Here is a 23,461-nt window from a genome sequence, read left to right as displayed (position 1 = left end):
GTGAGTTAACTTCTGAGTTACCATGTGATAGCTCCTAAGGTAACATGAGCCGTCATACGGTAGCTCCACTGGAGTGCCAGCCTTACATTAGCTGACAGAAGGGTTATGAAGAGCTTGCAACTGAAGGACGCTTCTGGACACTACAGTGGAATCACTGTGTGACATGCGTTATCACAAGACAACTCCAAAGTTAACTCCTGATCCCTGAGTTCCTTGATCAGTGAGCAGTAGGCCTAGTAAGTCAGAGCGAGCTGTGAAAAGGCAGCTGGAGACCTACATCTGAGCACCAGAGTCTGAAAGTATAGCCATACAGGGCGAATCTCACCTGTTACATGTACAACATTAAAACATATGTTTAAAATGGCATTCTCGTTTAATGTTCTTGTGTCATGTGACTCTGGCCGTGGCCATCCAGTCTCATCAGGGTTGTGCCATTCTCATTGGTGTAGTGAACCTGGACCCAAACCTCCCACCTCTGCTGATCAGCTGTGCTGTAACCGTGGTCATCTGGACCTCAAGGTGTACCTGTGAACCAGGGTTCGACGCAAGCCAGGATTGTTCAATAGTGTCCACACAGTCTCAATTTTAAGTGTCAGCTAATTCAGTGGAGAATCCAGGTTAGAGGGTTCTCTGCACAGGGTTTTGGTTCTTGTGTCTAAGCAACAACAGAACGTGCCAAGTGTATCGTTTGAAGCAAATTTTTAGATGCAAAACTGAGTTTTTCAGGTGCTGTTCTGGAAACCCACAACTGCTTTGTATTTCTACAGATCTGAAAGAGAGAGAGAAGAAAAATAAGCCATTTAGGCATTTAGCTCCTAGGGTAAAGCTACCTCTTTCTATATACACTCATCAATTAATTCTGTTTCAGTCAAATGGTGTAACATTTCTGGTGTAAGCTTTCCGCCACTGCAGTTACAACCCCCTGTTTCCTTGTAGGCTTTTTGTCTCCTCATTGTGTCTAAACTCATGCACAAAAAAGAACTGAAGTTTCATTCCAGAGCCAGGGCAGATTCCTATGGACAGCTAATGGAGGGGCTCAGGTTAGGTGTTTGTCAAGTCAAAGATGAAATTAAATCCATTGTTCTCAGGCCCTTTCATAATGGGGATCCCCTGGTGTATAGGTACAAACGCACAACCACTTCTACTCCTGTTTGGAGAGAATGTGGCCTTTCCAAGTCAGGTTCTGAATCCAGTGCAGGAGTACAGACAGGAGTGCCAGAATTAGGTGACGTGAGAAACTAAATTCCTCCCCTAACCTCTCAGGAAGATGGTCCCCCTAGGCTGGGAATAGGGTCCAATGGTGAAGTAGAACAGAGAATGCCAGTATTAGGTGAACAAATCTGTGTTCCCCTCCTTCCCCAGGAAAGGGTGGTCCCTCTGCCTCCTGGCGGGGCATGTGAGTTTAAGGAGTGTGGGAAAAGCCTGCAATCAATTGAGCTAAAAACTGAGGTTCTGTCCAGAATTGGATTGTGTTGGTGGAGCAGGTACTGTGAGTGTTAGTGCTAAGAACATCCCACCCATTCAGTTGTGCTCTCTTCTTCTCACATAGGGCTGGATCCTGCACCATTGAAGATGGTGCAAAATTCCAGTTGACTTCAGTGGAAGCAGAATGGGCCCCATATTCCCTTAGAGTCCATCCTTCACTTCAGGAGAGCCCCTGATGTTTGGCAATGTGGAGAAGCCCCTATTCATGGAGGCACACTTCAGTGTGATCACCTTAGCACCACATTTCAATTAGACACCTGCAGCTGGCCCGTGCCAGCTGACGCGGGATAAGGGGCTGTTTAATTGCTGTGTAGATGTTCTGGCTCGGGCTGCGCCCTGAGGTCTGGGACCCTCCGACCTCGCAGGGTCCTAGAGTCCAGCTTCCAGCCCGAGTCTGCCAGGACAGGACAGCCGTGGGTGTCTAATTGCAGGGTAGACATACCCTCTGTGATCTGAAATTCAGTGTGTCCCAGCCCTCCCCTGCCTGGTGTGTGTCAGAGGGATAATGCCTTGCTCATGAGCATACCCAAATGGTAGGGAAATTGACCAGAGATCAAGCGCTAGAGTATTAAGGAAGCCATCTAGGTAAGAATGTTGAAACTCATCTTACCTGCACACTTGCTGGGTGCTGGTATGTTGTTTTCTATGTGGTCCCTAAACTACGCCACCGCCCAAAGGAGTTTTCAATGAGACGGATGCTATGGCGTTCCTGAAACCAGTCTCTGTCTCTGTCTCCGTCGTTGAGGTTTCCCTTCTAGACTTGGTACTTCAGACACCAGTAGAACGTGATAGCACATGCCCTGTAGGAACACAGCTGTGGAGATGCGGTATCGGGAGAGCATGGGCCATGTTTCTGGGTTAGTCGATGAAGAACTAGTGATTCATGTGGTTGTCTCCCTGCAAAAAAATTAGCCCTTTGATCCTGAGCAGACACACTAATCTGAAATCAATCAAAGATTTCCCTCCCTGGAAGAATGGGTGGGTTTTTGATTTTTAAATATTTATGTGCATTGCCTACAAGGAGACAGGGGCATTGTGGATAATAAGTCTCAGCATGTGTTCATATCATAGCAAGCACAGCTGGCTTCACCTCATCTGATCACTAACGTACTAATCACAGCTCATGCACCCATTACTCTGAGGAGTGAATAGAAGAGCAAACCTTGACTTCAGCTCATTTATGCCCACTGGGTTATCACATAGGAATGAGTATCTCAAACACGTTACCTACACATTGGTAAGAAACATACCCATGCCCCTGACAGATTATTTCAGTGTCAAAGTGGCCAGAAAAAGCAGGAATTAAACCTCACAAAGCTTCTCCTCAGTGTTGAATTCAGCACTGAGAGTGTCCGGTGATGAAGTTTTGTTTTATACAAATTATTGCCTAGGTATAGGGGAATAGTCTCTGCTCCAGGGAGAGGGCTGTTCCTGCCAACTTTAAAACTGGAAAGGAAGGTCACAAAAAGGAAGGTAAAGGAATTCAGCACTTTCCCGCTTCTAGATCAGCCTCCAAAGAGCCACATTTCAGCTGTAAGGCTATGGTCAAGGAACAGATTGCCAAGCAGAAGGTAGAAGCAGTCAATGTAGAAAGCTCCCTGCAAGCCACCTTAGAGTGGTTCTGTAGGAGTCCCACCATGTTCACTCAAACTCATTGTGTAGGTATATTAAGAGATTGGCTTGAAGAGTCCCAGAGGTTGCATACATGGGGAGTAGAAAAAAGCCCCTCTCCCATCAGGAGGGTTGAGGTCTCCTGTGGATTAAGGATTAGACCTGAATTCCCTTCTCACCACTAAAGGCAGATCTGAGGCACACGGGTGGGGCAGTAAACAACGTTGCGGTAGCATTCATGTTCATCATGGATGTTGTGTTTATAAGTCTCCTATTCCTAATGCAGATTTGCTGTTCTCCATGGTTTTGATTGAAATACAGTTTTTGTTTCCTATTTCTCCCTGTTTCACCACTCTGCAGATTGTGACCAAGAGACACAGCAGTGTCAGGTGTCAGAATGACTTTCACTTGACTTACGGGGGTTCTGCAGTCATGTCATGGTGTTTGAAATTTCCCAAGGAAAGCTAGGGAAGCCGTTTCATGCGCAGACCCTTTTACATTAAAAGAATGGGAGGGACATTTTTCAAAAAGAGCTTGGAAGTCCTCTTGCTCTTCTACTTCATTCTAGCAAGCATAGCAAAGTTGTTACTGTGACATGCAGCTGGGACAGCACTCTCTTTAGAAACCCACTAAAACCCAGAGATGTTTACTGGGGAATGGCCACTGTACTTTATAAGCCAGACAGATATGTTTGTGGGGCTTGCTCTATGCATTGACTTTGGGTTGCTCTGCAGCTTAATAAGGAGCTGGGGTAGCCTCCACCAGTGCAAGACTCACTTGAGCTTGACTTTTGTGTACTGTATTGGGTGCTTGCCAGTACATTTCAGTTGCTGTCTCTCATTTGGCAGAAGACAGTTATGTCTGAAACAATGGTACTGATTAAATTGCTTGTTTCTCTCCCATTGGAGTCTGATGCAGGCAGGAGAGAGCTATATGTTCAGTACAATGTTCTTGTGAACTTTGTTCCATTATAAGTGCAACCTCTTTCCTTGTAGAAACTTTTAATTAATCCAAGGCTAAACACCAGTGTTCATAACACCAATACCAGATTGAAATGTTGACTAAAGCCCCTGATACAGTGAACAAAACTTCAGGAAACAAGGAGGATTCTAGAAATGTAATTCAGAGGGATGAAGAGTTTCTGTTAGGGAGGGAGATGTGGTGAGCTGTGTTCTAAAACGGGTTCCTGTCCTCTCAAATCCATTGGGGATGGATTTGATTTTGGAATATGCAAAGGGAATCATTAGGAGTTCCTCTTAGGAGTTAGACAGAAGTAGGATTCCATCTGGGATGAGAGCGGACAACTCTCCTGAGCTTTCCTGAGAAAGGAAATCTGGCCCAGCTATTTTCTGGAAACCAGATGTCGAGCTCAATTTCATTTTCTGAAGAGAAATTCTTAGCATCCCTGAATGGGCAGGAAAAATCTACAGTTTATTGCAGGCTCTCCAGTAGGGATTAAACCAAACTTCCATACCCAGAGAATCTGGGATTGTACTCTTTGGGAAATAGTCTCTCTCAAGAGCACATTAATAGTCTATTGGCCATTAGTTCTATTACTGTTCTCACAACTGTCAAAAATCAAATCACTAAAGCAGATTTCTGGGTCAGATAAAATGTTGAATTGTATTTACCGCTTTCATTTTCTTGTTCTTCCTGTAGAGCATTCTCTCTCATGCACATGTTCTTTCTCCCTTTCTTATTCTCCCCTCCTCCCCTCTCTCTCTGTTCCCCATACTCTCCTTCCCCCACCTCCCCACCCCCCATTCTCTACTCCCTATCTTTAGGAATACCACTGTCAGATTGTCTCCAGCTTTGGCTGTTGAATTCATGTGATTATGAATGTCCCATTTTCTCTAGTAAATGCAGGAATGTGAACTCAGTGAATACTGAACTGAACTGGCTCCCCGAATCCTTTTGGTTCCAATCACCTGGATCCCTTTTAACATCTCCCCGAGAACCACACTCAGCCCCCTCTGGTCTGCTACATCACAGTAAACTTCAAACCCCGTCAGAGCATCCAAGCCTCACTCATGCCACTTGCAGACCTCAAACCCTTTCTGTTCTGCATTGTCTCTGCAGATGAGGGGCTGAGAATACGGCACACTCACCAAACTAGAGAGAGCTGGGCCACTGCCCTGGGGGATGCACCAAACCATTTGACGTCAGGCTTATGCCTGATACCCAGCAGTGAAAGAGCTGTGAGGGAGTCACCAAACCCTGCAGTGCTAATCAATTATAAGTGTAGCACTTAGAGAATTGCTTTTCTACCCTAGACTTCTGCACATTTATGTGCAATGGGGAACATGCCCCACCTCAGTAGAGCAAGGACTGCCCACATATTAGCTCCTCAATACAGCTGCACCTGCCCTCCCACTATTGCTCGGTTGGTCATTCTCCTCAGCTTCTTCCACCCAGCAGAGACCTCTGCAATGGGAGGGAAGTGTGAGGAGCCAGCCCTTTGACCCAGCATGGGTTTCTGGGAGTCGCAGTGGTTCTGGAATGGTTTGGGATGAAGTCTGTTCATTCTTCTCCGTGTTGTTATTGTGCCCCGGACTGATGCTAACATTCTCTCTCATTGCCTCTCTTCCTGCTCTCACATCTGCATGTCTGCGCTGCTCTGTCTAGAACCACCTCAGGCCTCAGGAGGGTGGGCGAGTTGTGTAAGTGAGCATGTTCTCATCTCATAGCAAACCCATGTTGTCCTCCCTGTGCTGCTCTGTGTGTCATGTGCCCGTCACTCTCCCTTCTTCTCCCACAACCTTTGGGATGTGGGAGAGGAGGGAGTGGAGCTTGCTGTGAAGTGTGAACTTCACACACACCCCTTTCCCCTTTTGTGCCCCAGTAGCATGTCTGTGTCCCTGTGCTGTGATATTATGTGCCGCTGATTTCTAGGAGGAAACTGAGGAAATTCCCTTCTGGCTTTGACATGGTTCAAACTATGGCTTGGGAGAGCCCTCCCACTCCAAATCACTGCTCCCAGGGGAACAGCCAGCAGAGGATGCACGAGGGCTGGGGGAAATTCCAGGTCACTCGGCAAGTTTTCAATCAAGCATTCACATTTGTAAGGTTTCTGGAAAAGGCAGAGACTGAATTAGCTGGCAGCTCCCCCACAGCCAGCATTTGCTCCTCCTGTACCTTTCCCATCAGCTCCCTGAGAGCTGACCACATTCCCTTTGTCAAAACTGGAAGAGCTCAGAGCCCCAAATGTCTTTTCCTTTGAGTACATGTTTCCCTGCCCTAGGACGTCTTTAGCTCACTGCCTGGGCCCTGGAGCAGACTCGGGGTGAGGGGTGGTTGTGAGATGGGGAAAGTAGCATTTTATCCTGTTTCAGCTCCTGAAATGAAATAACATTTCTAGGCATGGGACAAAATGGCAGACAGAGAAGGGGCTATCTGGGCTGGGCAGCAGGAGAATACTGTCCTCTCTGCCAGGTGGCTGAGCAGCCACAGGGCAACTGAGGTGGTCACGTCAGGTTCTTGTCTTGATTCTAACTGAGTGAATGTGAAGCCCTGTCCCATGCAGACCCTAGTACAGACACCATCAGTGACCAGTGTCTGCACGGAGCAGTCACAGGGGAATCTCAGCCTGAAGACCCTGCCTGAGCCCAGGACAGACCCTGGTGGTGGCCAGTACCCCTTGAGGACATTAACAAGCAAATGGCTGATCTGTTCAATGTAGCTACCTGACAGGAACAGGCAGTAGGGCCCTAAGAAAGGAAGTTCATGTTTAAACAATACCATTTTCACTGCAGAGTGACAAGAAGAAAATCCCAAGCATGAGCTGAATGTGACTGGCCAGAAGGTGACCTGGGGCCTTGAGTAAGCGAGGGAAGCTTTGCATTGTGACGTGCTCCAGAGTCCAGGGGGCCAACCCAGTGAACTTCCCAAGAGTGCATGCCCCACTGTGTTCCAGTTGTGTGACTGCTGTGTCTGTCTATCCCTCTGTCTCTCACCAGTAGCATAAATCGGAGTCTAACTCACTACCTGTGTGCTGCCTCCATGTGTGAAGGCAGCTCCAGAGCACAAGCAAAGTTCTGGACAGACTCATGTTGGTTTTTACTTATCTCATTTTCTGCTGATTGCTGAATTTCCAAGGCTGCCTCCCTATCCCAGTGTACAGCCGGGCTGGGCCAGAACCCCAGGTACAACCAAATGGCAACACCTAAGGAATCTCCTATCCCCATCCCTTTCCAGCCAGACACACAACTCACTTCCACAGGGACCAGAGATGCTCCTTTCCCACAGTGTCTGATGCACAGGAATCTTAACAGAGATGTAGGAAATGCAGAAGCCTATCTGTCTCTGGGCTGCCTACAAATTTTAAAGCCCTTCAACCCTTAAATGTACCAGGAGACCCTGGGAAATAAGTATGTGTGCCTCAGGTTACGGAGAACGAATCTCATTCAGTGTGTTCATGGCCTGCGAGAGAGGGTCCTCCTCAGGTCAGAGTTCACTCCTCATGTCCGTGTTTTCATGCATTCAGTCCTGTTGACTCTGTGACTGGTGTTACACAATGTCTGAGTGTAGGGCATTATGGTGTGGACTCAGGAAGAACTGGGCTCCTGCATCCAGATGTGGATTCAAACATGTCTCAAAGATCCAAACTGAGGAAGCACCCTTGCCCTCCCCAATCCTGATGCTACAGAGAGAGAGGAGGGGTCTGAACATACCTGTTGCTTAGACCCTTCACTTCTTCACACCTCATACTCCCAGAACATTGCGAGCCTGCCGGCAGCACCAAAGATGTTAGAAAGAATCAAAGTGATCAGCTTTGTTTGGAGTGGGTGGAGCTGGTGTCATCCCCGTCCAACTGAATATGGGTGTCAGATGATGGTCACCTTATCTATGTCCCACTGAACAGGAGATTCAGACAGTGCCTTGATCTCTCTCTCACACACACCCATACACGCACACACACACACACACACCATGTGACTGAACATGTGCATCAGCTGTTGTTTCCACTGCACAGCCCTGTTTGTTTATGTGAGAATTTTTTGGGCGTTGTTTCTTCTGAGCCCAGCAGCCTCATCTGACTGTGAGCATAAGCTTCAAGCAGTCCCGTGCGTCAGCCCCATCCAGTTGTTCATGAGCTTTGAACAATATTTTGTCTCTGCCCCACAGCCCCATCTGTTGCTCATAAACGGCAGACAGTGCTCAGGCACAACTCGAAGAGGGTGCAACCTTTGGCTGATTCTCATCATGGTGCCCTAGCCCCATCCAAGTATACATGAGCTTCATACAAAGCTTAGTCTCCATCCTACTGCCCCATCCTTCTGAACATGAGCATGATTTCTGTGCTACCCAGCTGTATGGGAAGAGTCTCTTAATAATAATCTTAGTTTCTTCGTTGAGTGTCCTCTGCATATTCCCACTTTAGGGATATGTGTCAACTGGTGTCACTGAACGGTGCAGCCTTCTACTAGTAATGCCTGTTAAAGTGCTCATGCCCCCCCAACTCCACCTCCTCCCTTGCCCCCCGGCTTTGAGCACATTCTGAGGGTGGAGCTATAAAAGAGGGTGTGGCGATGGTCACCTCAGTTCCTTCCAGTCACTGGCCATGCGAGGGTGTGAACCTCCTTGGGAGTCAAGATCCCTAGCAAGGTGCCTTACTTTGTTAATCATTAGCTAGTTAGGTGTAAACAGAATGCTCTTCGTCTTCTTTAAGCATGAGGATAGCTAACTGCCTAGCCAGTTTCACCTGTAGGACAAGTGTTCATGCTTTACTGAGAATCCGCCTGATGAGTATTGCAGACTAATAATGCCCCCTATTAAGGAGGACCATAATGGTGCTGAGCATGCACTGAGAGCCCCCTTTGTTGTCTCTGATGCATCTTCAACATGGTTAGCTGCAGCAATATCTATCTGAAGACAAGCATGGCTATGCTCGTCCACTTTTCCCCATATAACAAGGTCAAAGATTGAAGATCTTCTGCTTGAAAGGGATAGACTTCTTAGCTCTAAAATGGATGGAGGATTGGAGAAAATGAAAGAAACAAGATCAACAGCTAGCTCGCTGGGTCTCTTGTAACCTTTCAAGAGAAGAATTCTTACAGCTGCCTTCAGATATTGAAGGCAATATTATCCACCTTATTCTTCATCTTCATATTTCAACAAAGGCAGACAACACTACCAACAGCAATCCTCTGCTTCTCAGCAGCAATATAAAAGATTTCCCTTTAAATCCAAGATGAGACAAAAGAATTCATCCTCCACTTCTTCTTTCCTTACAGTTAAATTTCAGGTTTGACATGAAGATCGGGAGCCACAAACCCAGCCTTAATTCTGTTCCCTTAACAGTTGGAGAATGTTTATGCCATTTGGACACTATAGTTTTGGACATTATAAAACACAGTTATATGATCCAGTTCGAGAACCTTCCTCTAAACCAATCTCCCCCATCAGGACCCTTCTTTCAATTCAGTGTTAAGAACAAAAATCAACACTCCACTAAGGGAGAAAGAAGTAGAAGAGGTTCCAGTAAATCTAAGAAGTAAATCTAAGAAATCAGGATTTCTACTCCTGCTCTTTCCTAATTCCTAAGAAAGATGGAGGTCTTTGTCCAGTCCTGGATCTGAAGAAGCTAAACCGATAGATCCAAAGGTTTCACATCAGAAAGTTAATTCTAGGATCCATTATCCTCTCCTTGTCCCATCTAAATTGGTTTGCTGCTCTCTATCTCAAAGAATCTTACTTTCATATTTTGATAAGCCCATCACATGGGAAGTACCTTAATTTTGCCATAGGTCATTTCCAACACAGTCTATCTGTACTGGCAGCTTTTCTGAGGTGGGATTTTTATTTTACCATAATTCAATGATTAGCTCCTAAAAGCAGCTGCCAAAGATGAAATGAAGGGAGTCACTCAATTCACATGCTCTCCGTTAGAAAGGTTGAGATTTTTGATAAACAAAAAGAAATCCCTGTTGACATTTCTCACAAAATATCCTTTTCATAGGAGCACTTGACTCCAGAATGATGAGAGCTTACCTTCCAAAGGAGAATTCCTGAAGATGAAATCTACCATTCAGTCTCTACTTCAAAGTCCATCTCAGAATATAAAGTTCTTCCTCTCCCTACTGGGTCTTATGGCATCACCGCATATGTTAGCCCTTATGCAAGACTAAGAATGAGACCCTCCCCTTCAGCACTGATTGGCAAGAAACTTCAAACCTGCAGTTCAGGATATGAATCTAATACTTAACATTCCAACAAGCTTCCAGAAAGCTCTTTTGTGGTGGGTGAACCAGGAACACGTACAGAGGGGCGTGATGGTCAGCCTTCCCTCTCCTTTCATGATCATTACAACAGATGCCTCTAAAACAGGATGGGGTGAGCACCTCAGCAATCATTTAACAAGAGTTCTCTGGAATGAGAAAGGTGACCCTCTGGCTATCCATGTCCTGGAGTGAAGAGCAACTCATTTGGCACTCAGATCTTTCCTCCCTCGGGTGCAAGTATCTGTGGTTCAAATGGCCATGGATACTTTGACAGCCGTGTACTGTGTGAACAAACAGGGAGGAGCTTTGCATGGAGGCTTTGGAGATTGATGTATTCTTCACCAGAATTGTCCAGTAGCTCTGCGTGTGGCATGATCTCTCAACCAGTTAGCAGACCAATAAAGTAGAGACTCTTCCAAGATGCAGGAATGGTACTTCTTCAAGACTGTGATCCAGGACATTTTCTCTCTTTGGGATGCTCCAAATATAGACCCGTTTGCCACAAAATTCAACACCAAATGCCATTGCTTTTGTTAAAAGGTGAGCAGATACTTCTGCTCTTGAATAGATGCATTCCTGCTCAGTTGGGGTACAGATCTAATGTATGCTTTCCCACCATTCCCTTTAAGTTTGAAAGTTGTGAAGATGATCAGACAGGACTCAGCAAGGATTATATTTATCACCTCTGCATAGCCGAGACAACAGTGGTACATGGACTTGCTCCTTCTTTCCAAAGGGAACTGCAGATGCTTACCTGTGTCTCCGGACCTTCTGTTATAGCAGCACGGGAAAGTGTACCATCAAGATCCACTTTCATTGCATCTAACAGCATGAGCACTAGGGGTCTGACAGAATTAGAGAATTGTTCTCTATAGATGTACATGTTTTACTTAACGCTAGAAGATGATCTAGGAAATGTTACCATTTAAAATGGAAAAGATTTTCACTATGGGTATCTGTTAAGGATATTGATTCTGAGTCAGCTCCTATTCAATCCATATTAAAGTATTTGCTGTTTCTAAAGAATAAGGATGTATCTGTTACATCACTCATGGTACATTTAGCCGAAGTTGTGGCTTTTTATATACCAGTAGTCAATCTATATTCTTGCATGATATTGTTGAGGTTTCTGAAAGGCTGAATCATTATCCCCTGTGAGACAGCCTGTTCCCTCATGAGATTTGGACTTAGTGCTGTCATACCTCGTCTCCACCCTTCAAACTGTGTCTTCTTGCTGTCTATTACATCTTCTGACTAAACTGCATTTGTTATAGCGATAATGTCAGCCAGGAGGTTTAGTGCACTTCATGCCTTAATGACTTACCTTCCAGTTACAATTTTTCATAAAGATAAAGTAGTTCTTCATCCTCACAAAAAATGTATACAAAAAATAATTTCTTATTTCCCTGTCAGTCAATCCAGTACTCTTTGAGACCACATTCAAATAAGGGCAAGTCAAAGCTACACTGTTTGGATGCTAAAACTGTTACATTTCTATTTCAATAGGACTTTAGATTTTAGATCTTCATGCAAGCTCTTTGTTTTATATATGGATACCTGTAAATGAAATCCATTTCCACACAAACTGATCTTGGTAGGTCAGACTGTGTATCGTCGAAAAGGGATAAAAATGCCTCATGGGCTCCCTTGCTCTGCAGACAGCACACTCCACAAAAGCAATGGCTGCTTCTGTTGCATGGTTCAAGCAAGTCCCACTAGTTGAAAATTGTAAAGCAGCCCTGTGGAGTTGAATACAAATGTTTACCAAGTGTGTTAGATATCACATCTCAATCAGATGTCCAGTTTGGTAGCTTGATACTGCCTTCCTTGTTCTAATTAGGACTCCTTACCCACCATGCATCTTTCAGTATATACTGCTGACTACACTGTCCCGAGAATGGGAATTTGCAGAGGATACTCAGAGAAATGAAGGTAACTTACTTGTGGCCAAGATTCTTCGAGATGGACTCTGCATATTCACACTCCTTCCCCTTCTTCCCCTCTTCTGCGGAGCTGTAACTACTCATGGCTCTACACTAGCAGTGGAAGGAATTGAGGCAGCAACTGCTGCCATGTCCCCTTTTACAGCCTCATGCTCAAAAAGTGCTTGATCACTGAGGGGAGGCATAGGAAGGGGCACGTGAGTGCTCTCATAGACACTACTAGCAGAAGGCTGCACTATTCCACGGTTTCAGTTGATGCATATCCCAAGAGTGGAAATGTGTAGAGTCCATCCCAAAGAACCTTGGTTACAAGTAAGTAACCTTCATTTATCTTTTGAACTGGAGCTGTATAGCGATGACTCTTCCCATAAGCAGCACAGACAGGAGGCAGGCATTGCTCATATATAAAGCACTTTATGAAGATGTATTTCCACTTAATGTTTAAAAAAATAAAATAGTGGAGCATCGCAAGGGGGCAGAGTCCAGGTTGTGTATTCAACCATAACATTTGCTTTGCCTGACTCCTGCTTAGCTGTGCAGCCTTAACATTGCCTTATTGTAACTTTTTGCATTTGATTTCCTAATTTTTTTAAAGACAGAAGCTTTAAAAAAATAATAAAAAGGAGAGGGGAAGGAAAAAGGCCCAATTCTAAAACCAACTAGGACCAGTCAACACAGATTCCCAGGTGTCTGCTAATACTGAAGACTAGGTACGCGTTTCCAGACCTGTGCATGTCCATATCTATATTAGCTATGTTACACCCTGTCAGGGTGCCCCACTGTCAGCAGTGTTAAAACATTCCTGGGCAAAACTTTGCTCTCACTTGTACCTATGTAAAGCCAGACTGATTCCACTGAAGTCAATGGATTTACTCCAGATTTACAGCTGTGTAACTCTGAACAGAATGTGACTCTTATAACTTTAAAACATCAAAACCAAATTTCCCTATACCTGGCTTAGCACTTTGATCTCAGTGAGATTTACAAAACAAGCTAGGCTTGAAGGAAATCAGTCCAGTAGCTTGAATGCGACAAAACATTTATGTAAGCAAACCAACTGCCTCCTGTTACCCAGCTTTGAAATATGCTGACTTTCTGAACTGTCTCCCATTGAGTGTGCACCTCCTGGCTTAATGAAAAATAGCTATTGCATGTGCTCAGTGCACAATTTTGCTTTATTTAAACCATTCTTTCCAAACCAGCTGAAGTGCCTCCTCACTCCTAAGGACTGGATCCAATTTTAAGTGTCAAACTTTGGCCATTTTGGGTGTTCCAAGATATGGTTAGAATTTTCAAAGCAACAAAACTGTATTTTTCCACACTTATAACTCAAATGCAGAAAAGGGATTTTAATCAAACTCTCTAGACAAACTTATCATCTGACAGGACACAAACAAGGAGTTTCAGCTCAGTGTCTCAGGTAAATTTCTCAGAAGTATCTTAACATGTGAAAAAAGGAGGCTAGAATGGAAGCTGTTTTGCAACCTTAATGTACAGTTCTACCCTCGTAATGCAGCCCCCTGTCCAGGGCCATCTGACTGCCCCCACACACAGGAGCTTCTGGGTACCAATATGCCCTCTTCCAGGACCAGCCAACTGCCCACATAATGCAGCTCCTCTAGGGATCAATATAACAACCCTCAAAATGCATCACTTTGGGAACCACCTGACCTACCTTGAAGATGATACAGTGGCTGCCCATAAGCAAAGGAAACAAGCACCAGAGAACAGGTAAATATACAGCTGGGTGTCATAGATGGGTCAGAGCAGGAGTCAGAAGCTAGGAAGCAGAAATCAGAGACCAAGTCAGGAGTCAAGCTAAGGGTTAGAATCAGGAGTCAAGCCAAGAAGGAAGAAGCAGGGTCTGAAACAAGTCAGGTGGTCAGGAAGGCAGAAATCAGGAACAGGGTAAGGCCCAGGAGTCAGACAAGAGGCAGGATCCAATATTGCAGCCAGCCAGGAATTCATCTAGTTGTTCACACAAATTCCTGTGCCTCCCGGCTTATATAGTGAGTCTGAGCTAATTGGAGAAGCCAGACATCTCCTCCAGTTGGGAGCTTTGTGGGCGGTGCCTATGGTGAGCAAGGTTCTAACAGCCCATACTTGCTGCTGGGTGCTGGTTGTGGTCTGGGGACCTGCAGACCCAGGTTCAGGACCCATCATCCTTCACACTGGGGCAATTGATGATTCAGCTCCAGCACAAGAAATTTCTAAAAAAGAAAAGGATTACTTGTGGCACCTTAGAGACTAACACATTTATTTGAGCATAAGCTTTCATGAGCTACAGCTCATGGTGCATCCGATGAAGTGAGCTGTAGCTCACGAAAGCTTATGCTCAAATAAATGTGTTAGTCTCTAAGGTGCCACAAGTACTCCTTTTCTTTTTTGCGAATACGACTAACACAGCTGCTACTCTGAAAGAAATGTCTAGTGTCCCTTGAATGGCGTGTCAGCACAGGACTCACTCGGGTGCATCTGCACCAAAGCCTCTGGAAAGCTGTGACCATCGAGGCTGCATACACACTATCTTGTACTATCAAATGTTCTAGCAGAGGTTATATAGCCACATGGCCCACCGCTGCCCTTGCTCTTTCGAGCCACCACACAGCCAGGTTGGAACTTCCTTGCTCCCTTCCTAACACATATGCCCTGTCTGCAGTGGTCTGCCATGCCTGCCTTTGTATTTCTAGTTAGTGCTTTAGATGACATGAGAGAACCTGTTATTTGGGATCAGGTAATTCCCACTGCCCCATTCCCTTGTTGCTATGACCCTCACCAATGAGATGGTCTCAGAGAATGGCTCTCCTGGCTGATAGTATTTTAGGACAGGGGCATCTGATACAATGTGTGTCAGGGAGTCAAACGTTTGCTGCTGGGGAACTGCCCAGTTCTGCTCACCATCCTGCCTTGTGTATGCCTGATTTATGGCCTCTACTCCTGGACAGAACATTTCTCATTCCTGTAGAGTGCTGTCTCCCTTTCACATCAAGTGACGCTGACGTATCTCTGGTTTCAGAGTAGCAGCCGTGTTAGTCTGTATTCGCAAAAAGAAAAGGAGTACTTGTGGCATCTTAGAGACTAACAAATTTATTAGAGCATAAGTTTTCGTGAGCTACAGCTCACTGCCTTCGTTTTGCTGGGATCTGCTTTCAGCCCCACTGTTGTGAGCAAGCGTTGCACATACATCACTTCTCACTGTATGAGAGAAAAAAATTTCTGGGATCAGTTTTACATTCTTGTCCCTGCCTAGCCATAGAAAAGCTTGTAGTTTTCTCTCATGGTTTCATTCAGCTTCTGTACCATTGCTCCCTTTTCCTGCAATGGGGATATCATCTGCAGTTATTTTCAGCCTGGGCAGGCCTTCCAGCACTTGGGAGAGTTTCACTGGACTCTGGGCTTGTGCCCATCTGCTTGTACAGCCATCTATAGCCACCTAATGCTGTTGCAAAGGGTGTCAGCGTGCTGGACTCTTATCCAGGCCTATGTGCCATTCCTCACCTCACAGACCATGAAGAAGCTGGGGTTGGAAAGTGCGGGCGAGATGTCATCAATTGTGGACAGTGGCTGCTGGCATCTTTTCAGTGCCCAATCCAGTGGCTTTGGGCTTGGAGTCCCCTTTACCACCACCATGCTGCTTCCCTGGACCATACTGGTCTCACCAGGTGCTGTGCTACCCCTCTTTGCAAACCAAGGTCCCTGGCTCTCAATGCCAGCTGCTGCTCTGTAGAGGATGCACTGCTCAGACGCTGCCACCATGTTTTGTTCACAGAGAGAAATGCTGAATGCAGGTTAAGTTGAGCAAGTGGAACTTTATTAAATAGCGTAGAATTGGAGGAGGGTGAGAGAAGAGTAATCAGAAAGAGCAAAGCCTGGAAAAACTCTCACAGATTGAAAAGATTTAGATTGTTACTTTACAGAGGAGATGAATGAGGGGGGATTCAATTAAAAGTATATAAAATACTAAATGGTTTAGAGAACAGAGACTGGGCACTTTGTTCTTATCACATAGCACAAGAAAGGGCATGCAATGAAATGAAAAGGTGGCAAGTTCTTAATAAATAGATGAAATACTTCTTCACAATGCATGATTAAACAGTGGAACTCATTGCCATCGTATGTCTATTTTAGAAAGGCTCTTATGCCACCCTCATCACCATAGTCTCTGAGCACCTTCCAGCATGCTTTAAGCAACATGACTAACTCCTGTCACATGTGGCTGATTCTCTCTCATCTGCTCCCCAAGGAGAGAATTTGTGTGCAGTTGAGTGGGTTGTTTCGACAGCGTTTTGTTTCTCTGAGTTTTCCTTTTTTTTCTTTCTTTTCTTTCTTTTTTTCTTTATTGTGCATATAAGCTGTCAGTGAGGTCAAGAACTTAGTGAGGTTCCAAAATAGATTGGGCATTTCGATGGCTAAGAGGATTAGCCGTCACTAGGATAGCTATTTCTAACACATTGTGGCAGGAATGCGTAACTCTGTGCTTTAGGGCTTAAAACTCTAATGATTAGAGATCATGATGAGATCTTCTTGGGGATCGGATTATCCCATATCTGCTATTGGGGGATTGTGATGAAGTGGGACTGTTCTTAATGTTTTCTCTGAATAGTGTGGGGTGCCTCAGTTTCCCTTATGCAGGTCTTAAGTATCTAGGTGGTGGGATAAGGGTGTATGATCGTTGCAGAGCCCTAGAGGGCAGGTGTGTGCAGGGGTCTGGACACAGAGAATGGCCGACACCCTGTTTCCTGGCAACTGATGGCCTGGACCCTTCCGCCCTGCAAGGTGAGAGCTAAAGGGTTGGAGAACAAAGGAATCCGGTGACCTCCTGGCCCCGGAAAGGGACAAAGCCCAGAGGAGGAGGGGCTGGAGGGGGAGGCAATTTGGGGCTGGCTGGGGACATGGAGTGAAGTGCAGACGTGGTTGTCTGGCTCACTGCCCCCCAAAATGGAACCAGCTGAGGGGTCCTGTTCTCTGCACCTACAAGCTCTGTGTTAGACCATGTTCCTGTCGTCTAATAAAGCTTCTGTTTTACTGGCTGGCTGGCTGAGAGTCGCGTCTGACTGCGGAGTTGGGGGGCAGGACCCTCTGGCTTCCCCAGGACCCCGCCTGGGCGGACTCACTGTGGGAAGCGCACGGAGGGGCAGAGGATGCTGGATGCTCTGGGGTCAGACCCAGGAAGGGGGGAGCCGGGTGAGCTGTGGGTCCTGCAGACAGGCTGCTCCCAGAGAGGAGACTTCCCCAGAGACTTGCCTGGCTTCGTAGGGAGCAGCTCCAGAGAATCGCCCGGGGACTCCATGACAGGGATTCTCAGACCTCCTCTGAAGCAGCTAATGCTGGCCACTGTTGGAGCCAGGCTACTGAACTAGATGAACCACCGGTCTGATCCAGTCAGGCAATTCCTGTGTTGCTGAGGAGACTATTTTAGTTGTAGTTTCCTCAGGGCTGACAATGTCATGCACAAGGTGGTGGAAAACCAGGGAGATCTACAATGGGAAGGAGGGCCTGTTGGGCGCCAGAATGGTGGTGGTTGAGGTTAGCATAAGCCATTGTAATGATTTGCATATGCACCATGCCTTGGCCTGGTGGGGAAGTGTGGCCAGTTTTCTGCATGCCCTTTAATTTGGAAGGGTCAGTGAGCCTTTGTGGACAAGCCAGAATTGTGGACCTTTTGAGTTCCAGATATCTGGGAGAGCTCAGACCACAGTCTGAATGTGCAGGAAAGGGACTAGACTGTGACACTCTCTATATCAACATCTCATCCAAAGAGCAGGTGTAGGATGTGACCAGCTGTGTAGGATGTGACCAGCCATGTAGGCGGGTGATGACCTGCCAGAGTCCCAAGAAAGCAAGCAACTAAATAAGTTTGGGAGGTTTTGTGTCTGGTGCCTTGTTGATGCGGATATAGGAGTCCCCCAAGGCAACAAGCTGAGGGTGTTTCATCACCGTGGGCACAGTCAGTGCCTTTATGAGCCATGAAGCCTTTGGCAGTCTGTACCTAAGAACTCAGTCAGCGTTAGCTGTGCTTCTGGTTTCCACTGTTAGGTGGCTGAATTTAAATGATTTGGTTTTACCTGTCTCTCTTTTGGATCTAAAGTTGGAGGAGAAGAATCCTGTTCCACCTGCCACCCTGCACTTTCTTGGCTTGTGATGGGCTAAGCAGCCTGGAGGTGACAAGGGGGGCTTGCCTGGGGCTCAGGGTGCCATCCTGCCAGGTCTCATAATGCCCGCTGTATTGTGAGCTTCATCAGTCATGACAGCATAGTCGGCTGTCTGTTTGCTGACCACAAATCTTCACTGACCACCATCAATTTGTGTTCATGTGACTTTGTAGCACCTGCTGTGTGTATATCTAGGCATGGCTCTGAGCAGGGACTAGGCAGTAAATATCTGCCATAAGACATCCTATATCTGACATGTCTTTTTTCTCTTGGGCCATTCCCAGTTTGGACTGTGATAAGTGATGAGCTGGGTTGAATCAAGGAGCCTTCTGAGTGGTGCTGGGTTTCTGGTTCCCAAATGCTGTGATTACAACAGACCCGTTTGACATTCATCTAGCTGAGTCTTTGGAGGAGAATGGTAGGGGGAATAGTGGGAGGTTTTTGCCTTCTTCATGTTCAGCTTAGTCTTCAGTCTATGCAAGTAGGAGCTTCTCTCTAAGTATTCTTCCAGAGTCTTCGATTCCATCAGTAGCCACTGGTCACCCTCGTTGCCAGCCACACAAAGGCTGAGGCATGTGGGGGCTTTTGAACATTTTATTCTTTGTGTATTAAAAAACAAAGTATTTCCTTGTATCAGTTTTAAATGTGTTGCCTTTCAGTGTCATTGTGTATCCCCTGGTTCTTGCGTTGTGAGAGAGGGTAAACAGGAGTGTCGGATCTATCCTCTCCAACTGGAGTGTTGGCCCACGGGGATTCCCCAAAGCTCACTCCCAGGAGAAGGGTGCGAGGCAATTAGAAGGCCTGGGATGTAAGCACTGTTCCTCACCAGCTCCTCCACTAAGGGTTGAAATCATCAGGCACCTCTAGCCCCGTAATGATTCCCTGGCATGGGATCAGATGATCCCCCTTTCAGATCATAGAATCATAGAATCATAGAATATCAGGGTTGGAAGGGACCCCAGAAGGTCATCTAGTCCAACCCCCTGCTCAAAGCAGGACCAAGTCCCAGTTAAATCATCCCAGCCAGGGCTTTGTCAAGCCTGACCTTAAAAACCTCTAAGGAAGGAGATTCTACCACCTCCCTAGGTAACGCATTCCAGTGTTTCACCACCCTCTTAGTGAAAAAGTTTTTCCTAATATCCAATCTAAACCTCCCCCATTGCAACTTGAGACCATTACTCCTCGATCATCTGCAGAAGGCCATTGAAGGACAAAGGATGGCCCGACATTCCCTGAAGGCAGCTTTTAACACTTCAGATAAAGCAGCTCCGTCTGTTGCTACTGCTGTTACCATGCAGAGAGCAGTGGCAAAGTCTTCCTGCAGGCTTGCTGTCTGCAGAGAATACTTACTTTTGGAGGGCCTGGGGTTTTCAATTTCTGCATGGTTAGGCTTGGTTCAACTTTTTGATCTTCGGGAGTTTATCAAGCATTCTTCAGGAAGCATCCTGACAGTAGGGTACATCCTTCCAATGTCAGAGACAGCCCCAACCGCCTCCATCTACAAACCAACAGAGGAAAACTTCACGGACATTTACCTATAATGGGCAGCAAGATCTAAATCTCAGACAGAAAATAGTGACTTCTCCTTCCACTTCCACTCTCATCATTTGTGAAAGGGAATATTTGAAAGCCTCAGACTGGTACCTGTGAATTTCTTCATCTTTCCTGTCCCTTTTGAAAACTGTTGGCGGCATGCAGTAAATGGGTTTTGCAGATCACCCAGAGATGCTTTTTTCCATTCAGTTCTGCCCCAAACCACTCCCTTTCCCCTCCCTTTTCAGGGATAACTCTTGTGAGTGAAAGTGTTCTGAAGCTCAGTCACCACCTTCCTTCAGGCGGGGAGCAGCAGAAGTGAGACCTCAGCCCAATGGCGTCAGGGAGAGGGATTGCTGTTCCCATTATTGCTTCAGCTCAGAGATGCCAGGATGCCTCATCGCCTTCTGGACCTAAGAGGACAACCCCTTCCCTAAATCCGCAGCCCTGGTCTCAGCTCACCCTTACCTTTGCTACAGCGAGATCACTATAACAACAAAGTTCTACATTTGGTCTTCCCATTTTTGCACCAAGTTTTCAAGACAGATCACATGAGAAGGCAGGGAATTTGCGTCTCCCCATACCTCAGCAATTGGTTGGTACGGGTTGTACATCACAAAGAGTGCATGTCCTGACCTAGACCTGAAACCTTTGCAACTGGCAGCATGGTTAATGCAATCTTGATATGAGGAGCTGAGGATTACCTATTGCAGGTATGAAAGCACCTGCTGGAGAGTAAAAAAAACAGCAACTGTCTTACTAAGCAAACTGGTTAAAAGCTCAGCACCCCAGTCTTGGCATCTGTCCCTAACATCCTGGATTATTTGTTACTTTTGAAGAAATCTGGATTGAGCCTCTTGAGTCCATTAATAGGACACAACTGTGTCAGCTCACCATGATTCTGGTCAAGGAACCTGTGTTTGGACACCCTACTGTAAAATGATTCTTAAACAGGTTAGCCAGGCTCTTCTCAGCTGTATGGAATTCAGTTTCCTCATGACTCTTACATTTAGTTTTCACTAAGCTGATGCTCCTTTGCAACCTTTAGGAGGCTGGCTCCTACAGGCCCTTTTCTTCCCCCTGCATTGAAGTCAGTGGAAATCACCCCTATCCTGTGGTGGGAGAATCAGGCCCTATCTTACTTGTTTCCAAAGACTGCATTCCTCATACCAATAGCATTAGCCTCGAGAGCCTGCTAACTCCAAGCCTTAATGGCTAGCCACATGGCCCCCCACTCACTCCCGGCACACGTTATTCCCTGAGATGAAGGTAGCAGAGCTTATTCTCCCTGGCCTAAAAGAGCTCTGCCTCACGTCTGCAAAACGTTCCTATGGTGGAGATAGGTAGAGGTGCCACCTGGAACTCGACCCATTCCCTTACATGGCATCAGTCTCGTGGCTTGGCCTCCAGGTCTGCTACCAATTTGGAAGAGCAATCCTGCAATCACTTTTGAATGACTCTTCTTCTCCCATCCTCCTCCCTGGGGATTTGGGACTGCATATCAACCTCCCCAGAGCATGGATGTGTGCCGACAATGCTCGGCTCAGAACGTATGTTTATCCACCAGTAACTGTAGCTCTTTGAGTAATTCCCCAGCCCAGATCTCCACCCACCACTTTGTTGTAGCATCTCCTAGATTCAAAGTGGAAGGAACTGAGGGGTGGGAAGCACTGTGCCTTTTGAAAGGCTGAGTAGAACTGGGCAAAATTGTTTTGGCAAATTATTTGTCAAAAATGCAATTCTTGGCCAACTAAAACTCTTCGTGAATTCAGGTTCAATTCAACAAATACTTTCAGCTGGAAAAAAAATTGGGGGAGAGAAATCCTGGCAAAGTGAAAACATTTTTATTTTGAAATGATGTTTTGTTTAGTAAATTAGCTAGATTTGATGAGAAAAACTCAACAAAAGCAAACAAGACTCAAAAATGAAACATTACATTTTGAGTCGAACAAAACATTTCATTCAACTCTAAACTATTTTATTTATGTATTTGTTCGTTTATTTATTTATTGGGGGGGTTGTTTTGGCAAGAAAAACTGGAAAATTTGGGGGTTAACATGAAAAGAATTTTTTGTTTTAATTTTTCCATTCAGCCACTGAACTAAAAACTCAGTTATTTGCCCAACTCTAGTGTTGAGGGAGTTTGGGGTGGGCAGGGGGGCAATGGTCACAGCTCTCCAGAAGCTCCAGCCCATGGTGCTTTGCACAGAGGTGTCCCATTCTGCTCTGATACCCCCAGGGGCAGGTGAGTAACTGCTCTTTCCAACCATGAAGCCAAAGCTAGAATGACCCAGGCAGCAACAGAGAGAGGGGAAGGGTAAAATGTCACACAGCATCAGAAAGAGCCACACAGTGGCTGAGACCGAAGCGAGGCACTGTCCTGAGAGCCCCAGGCTATTAATTCTGCCTTTCAGCTGGATTGGCTGCAGGCCTGCACGGCCTCCCATCCATATGGCTGGGTTAAAGAGGCTGCTTCATCCACATCACATAAAGATGCATCTGCCTCTCAAAGAAGATTGGGTAGTGAAGGAAACACCATGGCCTAGCTACACCCACCCTTGCTCCATCCTTTAGCATTTCACCCCAGGATTAGCTGTTGTATTTTGTGTCCATGGAGCACAGAAACAGAGCCATTGGGTGACTTCAGTCCCCCCTCTGATCTCTGATTCAAGTCCCACATGCACCCTTGTATCTGCCCCACTCCCCATTAGTGACCTGGCCCAGCTTTTAGTGGAATGGGAACATCTGTCGAGAACTGACAATCAGCTCTGTTCTTGTGCAGTGACTATTCCCTGAGCCTCTCCCTGGGGCACCCAAACAGGCATCGGTGCACTGGACAGGCCAGTCTTCAGTCCCAGGATGTTAGCGTTTCAGTTTAAATACACTCTTAAATGCTTACACAAATTCTTCTGATCCCAAGGTTAATCCAGGATAGAGGCGGCTGGTTTTCTACCCCCAGCACCCCGTCCTGCCTCCACCCAGCCAGATATCATGTGCTGTCACTCACTCCCCAGCCACCGCAGCAGGAGGCAAAGAACTACCCCGTGGTGCTAAACAGCTGTAATTGCATTGCATTTCACCCATTCTGTCTGGTGGGCCATGCTCTGTGATATCGGGATACCCAGACCAGAGCCAGTGGATCCAAGGACCTGGATGAGGGATGCCCTCAACCCATACCAGTGACACCAACCTACCCAGCCTGAGGATACCTGGACCCACCTGTGGGGCTGAGCTACCTGGCCTGGGGCTACCTGGACCCATGCCAGTGGCGCCAAGCTAGCCAACATGGGGATACCAGGATCTGAGCCAGTGAGGCCTTGCTTCTCTGCTCAGGGACCCTCAAACCAGAGTCCATCTGCCATGGTTTCCTTCACAGGAACATTCACAGCAGTGCCACGTTAATCCACAGTGGGTGAGAGGAGCCTGTACCTTTGGCAATGCGAGAACTGGCCTTTCCTAGTTGGTCTGGCGGAGAGCCTGGGATGTGTACACTGAGAGAAGTGAACCTTCTCTGGTT

General features: G+C 46.4%; 1 protein-coding gene across 2 annotated transcripts in view; it reads left to right on the top strand.

Moving 5' to 3' along the window:
- Positions 1 to 23,461, top strand: part of SHANK3 (SH3 and multiple ankyrin repeat domains 3) — a 695,549-nt gene that overhangs the window by 665,304 nt on the left and 6,784 nt on the right. Inside the window, exon 24 of one of the 2 annotated variants that reach the window (XM_043500369.1) lies at positions 4,881 to 4,925. The exons of the other annotated variant lie outside the window; for it this stretch is intronic. Coding sequence (XP_043356304.1) covers positions 4,881 to 4,925 — 45 coding nt within the window. The remainder of the gene's footprint in view (positions 1 to 4,880; positions 4,926 to 23,461) is intronic. 2 annotated transcript variants of the gene reach the window in all.

Source organism: Dermochelys coriacea, chromosome 1 (assembly GCF_009764565.3).
Source record: "Dermochelys coriacea isolate rDerCor1 chromosome 1, rDerCor1.pri.v4, whole genome shotgun sequence".
Taxonomy (NCBI): Eukaryota; Metazoa; Chordata; order Testudines; family Dermochelyidae; genus Dermochelys; species Dermochelys coriacea.
The sequence above is the reverse complement of the archived record's forward strand: the minus strand, read 5'-3'. Positions and strand labels throughout refer to the sequence as shown.